We start from the raw sequence: 8515 nt of genomic DNA, 5'->3' as shown, positions 1-8515 counted from the left end.
AAACAGCACTGAGGCCTGTCGGCATTCCGCCTCGAACTGGAGCACGAGCTTTTCCCGCCACCGGAACCCCAGTCGCCGGGCGTCAAGCGCAATCTTTCCACCGTCCCGTGCAGCGAGTTGCCGCCGGTGACGTCGCCTGCGCAGTCGGAGGACGACCTGGTCTCCGTGGGCAGCCCTCCTTCCTCGCTTCCCCACATCGCGCAGGCGGACTTAGGGAAGTCCGAGAGCCTGAATCCCGTCGGCTGGCCGGCGCCGGGGAGAGCGGAGGAGCAGGCCTGGCAGCAGCCAAGTGTCAGCGCCTGGACCACGCCAGCCAGCGTGTGGAACGGCATGTACTTCCAACCGGTAGGTGCTTTCGCTGGTGCGCCATGGTGGGCGACACCGCCGCCTATGCCACAGCACTGTATGCTTAAAACATGCAAGATTGAATACGAGGATAGGGGTTGGTATACAACATAGGCATAAAGGTATCACAACAGTTTTTAGATGGAGAAAAAAAAACACGTTGAATCACGGACAAGTTTCGACGAGTCGGCGATGGTCGCGACTAGATGTGGAAGAGGGCATTCCAGTCTTTAGTAGATTCAGAGACAGGACAACGACTTCTAAGATGTGCTAGTGTGCAGTCATAGTTGCGGCTACCAGAAAGGTTATGACGAGCGCGTCGTAATTGTCGTAATGGAAGAAGTCACTCCCGTGGCAACAGGATATGCTAGAACACGGCACGTAGAGCGCGAAAGAAAAGAGCAACCGGTACGTAGGCTGCAGGACTGATCACTCTGCACATGCCCTCGGCCCGAATGCTTGCTTCTTTCTTGGCTCAATGTGAGCTCGAGCAGTGGCGGACACTGCAAGGTCTTTGTATGATTGAAACAGCAGCCGCCGTAATATGCGCAGCCATCGCCACCACCTTGCTCAACGACAATGACCACGTCCCTGACTGCGACGATGGCGTCGCAGCCGACAGCCGCAGCACTGGTGGAGGCCGCCCTGGATAGCTTCCAGCAGCCGTGGCAGTCCCTGTCGGGCAAGTCTTTCATGCAACTACAGCAAGAAGAGCAGCAGCAGCAGCAGGTGAGGCAACAGTCATTGCAAGAACGGCCACAGCAGCAGGAGCTGCTGCACATGCTGCAGGCACCACTGCAAGAGTCCCAGGAGCAGCATCAGGAGCTGCAACAGCAACAGCAGCAACAACAGCAACAACAACAACAACAGCTGCAGCTGGAGGAGCCGCCACAGATTGTCACAGATTTTCTGATGGCGCAGGCCACACAGCAGGGCGGTGTGGTGCCGAACTGGTTGAGATCGCAGGATGCCGGCAGATGTAAGTGTCCGATGAGAATCCTCGCTTGCAGTTTCTTACTGAAATTACTAGAGGCCAACTCCGACGCTACGATTGATAAGCTACAGAGGGACTGACAGTGATTACGTGACATTTGTTTGATCTCCGTGCTTACAGTTCCATGTTTGCCAAAGAACTCGTCAGGCGATAGTGGTAAATGTGCGGGGATCACGTTTGTCGGTTCGGAGATTCTTGCGTCTTCATTTACTACGCCCTCCATGTCTTTATTGGGCGTAAATTTCAAAGAAGGCCCGTTCTTCTCAACGCAAAAGGCAATAGGTCTCGGCGCACTAGAAGAACAAAGGCGAACTGTTTCATTTATAGAGTAATATTTCGTTAAAAACGATCGATTCGTTCAGTCGCAAAGTCGGTTTAAGTTATAAGGACGAAGTTTAAAAGGCGTCGCCAAGTTAAGCCAATGCCAATGGGACGTCATGGAAGTCAAAGCATTTGCTTGTCGGATAATCCATTTCGGTGAAGCTTTCGAACCCTGCTGGTTCGAGTTCATCGGTTCTTTTAAAATGAGGTGTAGGTATGCCTTTCCGAATTACCATACACGAGTAGTCGTTGTGCCAATCCGTAATCTCATGGTGACTTGGTGCGGGAAGTTCAAGGCAGCGTCATCACCACTCTTTCCTTACTGGGTCTCTGCAAAGCGAAGCATTCGTTTTTCTCGTGCCAGTCACTTAGCGGTAATGGATATACATAGGTTCCTGTCTCGCTTCCTTTTCTGGACGCCTCAGTTAAAGAAACGAAACGTTCGTTGACGAATGGGTGAGCGACTCGAATCATGGACCCCCATCGCAGTACCCCGAGATGCTCTACATGTATCTATCTCTACGAGATGACTATGCAGGCAACATACGTAGTTTGTCCTTGCCAACGCTAACTATATCTTTGGGACGGTTGGCGTAAACCTTGTAAATTGTAAACTTTGTCTACGTAATCAATCTCATTTACGTGCGCCACGTCGCACCACAAATACCACTGGTATAACAGCCAATAGCGGACCACCATCCCAATCCTCCGCACATGGAAGGTGCGAGACGTTGTGTGACAGTGTTTCGCCTCTGTGATCAGTCCAGGCTTGACGCAACAGGCTCGAATGTTTCTTCCGCCGGAGTATATGATAAATGAGGCGATAAATGAGTCGTCCTGCCGCCAGCGTCAGTCTATCGTAAACGATATACAGCGTGTCCCAACTATCATGCGCCCAAGGTTTAAAAATATGCAAATGCCACGCAGCTAGACAGAACCGAGGTAAAGCTGTTTGATTTCGCTTAGAGATATTCAGATAATTTTTCTTGCATTCCGCCTAATTAAATAATTAGTATTAATTAATTATTCAACTTTTTAAATATATAATTTCAGGAAAAGTGTCAATGAGAAAATTGTATGGCAACATGAAAAACTCCCCTTGTAGGTTTCTGTTGCTCAATGCGTGCTACATGAAAGTGTCTTTTTTTCCGAGTGTCAAATAAGACCGCGAATACACGCAAAGTGCCTCAATGGGGCCAATCTCCCGGCAATTTTGTGTGTATTCGCGGGCTTCTTTCATGCTCAGAAACAGCATTTTTCAAAAATTTTGAAAAGGTAAATATTTATTTAGACAAATATGTAATTAGGCGGAGCGCACAAATTATTTGGATATCTCAAAGCGATAGCCAGCAACATTACGTTGGTTCTGTCCACCTACGTGGCATTTGCATATTTTTAAATCTTGTCGCATTATAGTTGGGACACCTTGTATACTCGTCACGTTGCATATGTCGTATTATGCACAATTCTTCACCTTACAGGAACACGTTTGTTCATGTAGTAACGCTTTGCAAAACAGTGAACGACGCTGTGTGGCTGGTTGCCTGCAAAATGCTTCGCATAACATATACTTCAACAGAGCGTGGGATATGCATTTTCTTAATTTTTTTTTTTTTGCTTACCAAGCATACTCTTGTAATAAAAGCTGTCGTATTTCTGTTGCAGAAGTGCAGTTTATTAATGCAACCTAGTAGTGCACTTTACTGTCTCTTTAAAGCAACCACCGCTCATCTCTTTTTCCTTCGCCAGAGGAGCGCAGAGCATATCGAAATCGCCAGTGAGCACGACGCGAACGCGCGTCAACAAAACCATCTTGTCATTTGGTGGCGCGCTTTTCGCAGGCCCTTACAACCCCTTGGACAATATCTCTACGAACCCGCTGGGCGTGCTCTATTCCTTCCTCAATCACTACCTCGGACCGGTGTCGCTCGACAACGACGACCCGCTGGCACCTTGTCCCCCCCTGTGCTCGCCGTCATACGTCACGCTGACGCCTCCGAGCCAGACACCGGTTCCCACCGCGTCTTCAACCCGAGCGCAGACGCCGTCCCAGCAGTCACCGGTGACGATTCCCGGACCGCCACAGACGCCTGAGGTAATAGTTTCAGCGTGGCATTCCCGTAAACGCAATGACCGCTTCCGGATTACCTCGATACCAGAGGAGTAAGCGTGAGCAACCGGGCTGGTGCTGCCATCTGGTGAGGCAAAGCTCTACCAGAGAAACACAGAGCTAATATTGCAGTGAACAAGAGTATTCCACTTCGCTGCTGGTGTAAATTATCGGCAGCGGCGTAATCGTGAACAGGTTGCTATTTTAAATGTCTTCGCTTTTTTTTTTTTTTTTTTTTTGACAGTAACACTCTGGGAAAACGATGTGATAAGACAAAGCGGCACAAGATGTCGCTACCGCAAACCTAACTGCGTTTACCGGAGTACCCGACACGCTAAAAAGTTTTGTCAAAAGCTTTGGCGGTATACCGCCACCGTAGACTGCCATATACAGAATGTGTTACGTGAGTAAAACTCGCACGATATAACAATACTGACCTTTATAACAGTCTGTAAAAGCAGTGTTGCCATATTTTTTTTCAAGCGTATCGCTAAATTGAGACGAAAAGTACGCCAAATTTTGGCCAAGTATTGCAGCAAAGTCGGTAAATTGTCGCTGAATCTTTTCAGTGGATTTTAGGTAAGGTAGGCGCTTTCGGACACTATATTATACGCTAGCCTGATGTAAATCATTCACCGAAGCGCATCACGCTTGTCTGTAGTGTCCGTTGAACAGTGGAATGAACTGTGAGTTTTACAGCAGTGTGTAGTGGGCTCTTACTTCCCTGTTATACTTGCCTAAAAACGGCCGTTTACAACTGATATTTGTTTAGCCTCAGATTGTAAGGTTCCAAAGACAGCACGATTACAACAAAGAAAAGCAATGCGATTTTTCTATCACGGGAAGGCACTTGTTCCACATTATGCCTGGCCTGAAAACCTACTTCTTGGCGATTCTGAAAGGACAGCTAAATTCTGCAAGATGCACATGGTCGTACGTTGACACGGCGAAGACAATTGCGTCGTGACCTTTAAGCAGCTGAAGTACAACGCTCGCGCCCTTTGGCCTATCTGAATGCTCTTTTCAGCATACAGATTATCCAGCACCCATGCGATAATGAAGCAGTGCATTCAGCTAGGCTCGCGTGAACAAGTAGTGCCACAAAGTAGTGCCGGAGATGGCGAACGTGTTCGGATGCTAGCACTACCTGGTGGCGGGGATACTAGGGTGCAAAGGGAACGAGCCTTCTTTTTTCGGCTTGGGTTCGGTCGACTTGTGGCGCGACCGTCGGCTCACTTTGCACGACCGTCCCACGAGAGGCTTGTTGACATGATCGGACGTAACATTACAGGAAACCGCCTTAAAATTTGACGCATACAGCGTACTCTTCTCGAAGTCGCTGGGAAGCTAAAGGCGCCGACCAACATCACTGTATGCTACGCATACATATGTCTGCTATAAATACATTTCTAGCATGGTAAGTCACAAGCTACTCGAAATGTGCAATTATTTAACTAACGAAGCAGTTCGTTATAGCGGGGTTCGACGTGTGTGCATTTGTTGGAATGTTTGGGCACTGGTTTTGGGTCACTCGTTAGAAGCTTGTTGGCGTTCCTCTTGACACAACTAATGCGAAGGGTTGGAAGGTGTCTGTGCACATATTTCGGCTTTACGTGGACAAAACACGGCTCTTTGTACAACCAGTCGTGCGTAGGATTTATTTATTTCTATGATGTTGTGAACGTGTGTACGTTACGACTGTGCCCATTCGCCAAACTGCGCACCAGAAAGATGCATGCTGGGAGTAAAGGGACCAGTTGGAAAACTTGAGCAACTGGAAACCCAGCGGCCAAATGGCGAATAGCTAGACTGGTGACTACAAAGCTTGCATAAATCGTAGACAAGAACTAGATGACACGTTCTTTTTGCGCAACCTATGGCTACTCGTGCAGAAAGCATAGCAGCGTGAAACGTGATCTCAAGAAAGTGTGATCATGCAAAATAAAATATGGCCAGCAAACATTACCCATGTCCTTCTTCTTTCTGGGGTTTCACGTGCCAAAACCAGTTCTGATTATGAGGCACACCGTAGTGGAAGGCTCCGGATTAATTTTGACCACCTGGGGTTCTTTAACGTGCACTATAGCGCAAGCACACGGGCGCGTTTGCATTTCGCCATAGAAATGCGGCCGCCGCGGCCGGGATTCGTCTCCCGATCTGTCCCACGTTACTAAGTTGACCATGGCTTTTAATGAGATAACGTGCAGTTTCAAAAAAGTGTTCACTCATTTCAAACCCCTTCAAAATTAAAAAAAAATTTTTTCTACTTTCGAGCATTTGTTTTTCACCACTGAATCTGATAGTGCGCGTGACTGCAAAATGTTTTAGTCCTCTAACTGTTCCTAAGGTGTTTCTTTATTATTCGTTACGGTCGCCATCATTTCATCATGTCTTTTGGCGTTGTTAATATGTTAAGTATGCTTGCTATGAGTATATAGCATCATGCTATAGAGCCTGTGGCTGAGTCAAGCTGTTGACATCGGCAGATTTTTTAGGCTGTCTTCAGCATCATCTAACGGACCTATCGCGCGCAATAACCTTGTCGTTGTTGTTGTTGTTGTTGTGATGGTGGTTAATAAACAGACAGATATACTTCTTTACGTACATATGTGGGCTCATCCCGAAAGTAGTGCTGCCTATGGCTGTTCCAATGGGTATGGGCAGTCAAAGAATGTCGGGCGATCCTGCATATAGTGTAGTAAAAAGAATTAAGCAGTCCGGCCCTCCTCCTACTACTCACTACACGCGAGGGGCGACGCGATAGAGTGCCGTGCGCTGTGAATGCGCCCCATTCTCATCCCCCAACTCGCTTAGAAAGACATTGTCCTTCATCGACTTCAACTAAAGGTTAAATCGCAGTGTAACTATGTAATGCGTGAGCGTTAATAGTGTCAAAGTGCAAAAAAAGTGTATATGTTTGAAGTGGGGGGAGGCGTGTCACGTGGTATATATAAATATATATATATATACATATATATATATATTGCAACTGGCGCTGGCCTGCTCCGGACCACCGTCAGTTGCCATTCTCTCCTCCGAGAGGAAGGACGTGTATTGAATGCGCACCCGAACAACACCTTGCAACGTGGTGAACGTGGTTTCAGTCATGCATCCGGGACCTCAAAGAGGTGCCACATGATGCTAACGCAGTTCTCTCGCATTTACCGCTAAATCTATACTGATTTCTGTTTTGCTTTTCTTTTTCTTTTTCCTCAAGGAGGTCGTACAGCGACCGATGTCGCAGGAGCAGCCAAGCCCCCTGGACAACATCCTCAGCGGCCACGCGCTCCTATCGGCCGAAGACCAGTGTTTCGCCTTCGTGAACGCGGCGCGGATCGTTTGGAACAACTTGGTCCGGCACGCTGTCGTCAGGAGGAGCGCCGCGTCGCGCGCTCGTGGACGGCGAGTGCGCATTGCGGCGCTCGTGGTGGCGCCACCGTCCACGCCATTCTCCACCCACGTCGAAAACGGCGGGCTTCTGTCCTCCGATGAGGCCGACAGACCCTCCACCAGCAGCGACGAAAGAAGGTCGTCGCCCGCGAACCAGGCTGACTGCGGAAAGCCCGGGTCGCCACCTACGTAAATAAAGCGTTCCAACCATGTCCACCCTCCCAACCCCGCGCCCTTGATTGAGTAATGTGCGTGTCACCCTTGCTTGTCTTACTTTCATTTTTCTCCCTAAACATGCCAGGTCCAGAACTCGCTCTTGCTCGGAAGTAGTGGTATGTCTTTAGGCTCGATCGCCGCAGTGATTTCGAACGTACGGTGCTTTGCCGACTGAATGAGAAACGTTTGTTAGGCACAGCGATTTACCTTTCCGTGAAGTTTATAGTTCCTGCGGCTTTTTTAAAGAGAGGTTTAGCAGAACGCGGATCTGTGCCCAGTGAGGCACACACGGTGCCGCCTTGGAGCCATCGCCAGTTCTCAAGCAATAAGCAGAACCGTCAAACCCGTGTGCCATACCGTGACGCATCGTACAGACTTGAAGCAAGTTTCGAACTTCCGAACGACACGAAAGGGCGAATGCGCCGGTGGCACGATGGCATATATGCAGGTGGCGCTTGTGCGCACAGGGGCACCGGGACTGTCCTCTGCCCTACAGTGGGAATGAATCCCCATTCCGCTAAAGTTCAGTATTGATTTTACTACTGTGCCTTGACTCCGTCTGCCAGAATTAACGGTCCTTGGTTCGACAGTCATCGTGTTTTTCTCTCGATTTTTTTTTTTCCTTTTCCTCGGTCACTCGCAAGCTTCGCAATGTCGTCGCGGAGCACGCTGCCTAGCTTTCCCGCCTCTAGGGGCAGTGTCGCATTCCGTCAAACACGTAAACTATAGCCTTTCCTTGAGCCTTTAGGCTGGACTGCGAGATACCTTTTTTTTTATTTCGAGGTTGCCACGCCGAAACCGAAATGCCATGATGTCACCCCAGTGCTTAATTTCTCTGTGAAAAGGTATGTCACGTGACTTCTCATTCTTTGCTGTCGTCACGGAGGAAGCCGTGTCAGCTTCTTTCGTTTCTGTGTTGGTCATATTTTAGCCTGCTTAGGTTGCAAACGGCCGCCATTACGCCAATCGAAGAATTAATGGGCACATTGTTCCCGAATTCTTATGGTGCCCTTTAGTGATGGACTTCAGTCGTTTTGAAGCACGCTATGGAATCGTGATTTACCGTGAACTCAAGCTGGATGCTGTAGTATTAGTGAAACAATGCATGACAGTATTGCGGAAATTGCGAGTACGGGATT

At 48.6% G+C, this 8515-nt stretch overlaps 1 protein-coding gene across 1 annotated transcript in view; it reads left to right on the top strand.

Annotated features, from left to right (window-relative positions):
• Nucleotides 1–7353, top strand: part of LOC125941293 (polyhomeotic-like protein 1) — a 9661-nt gene extending 2308 nt beyond the window's left edge. Inside the window, exons 2-5 of the mRNA XM_049658281.1 lie at nt 14–345; nt 898–1324; nt 3502–3755; nt 6988–7353. Coding sequence (XP_049514238.1) covers nt 14–345; nt 898–1324; nt 3502–3755; nt 6988–7353 — 1379 coding nt within the window. The remainder of the gene's footprint in view (nt 1–13; nt 346–897; nt 1325–3501; nt 3756–6987) is intronic.
• Nucleotides 7354–8515: the final 1162 nt, after the last annotated feature.

This window comes from Dermacentor silvarum, chromosome 11 (assembly GCF_013339745.2).
Source record: "Dermacentor silvarum isolate Dsil-2018 chromosome 11, BIME_Dsil_1.4, whole genome shotgun sequence".
NCBI lineage: Eukaryota > Metazoa > Arthropoda > Arachnida > Ixodida > Ixodidae > Dermacentor > Dermacentor silvarum.
Note: the sequence above shows the minus strand (reverse complement) of the source record. Positions and strands in the feature narration are given on the sequence as shown.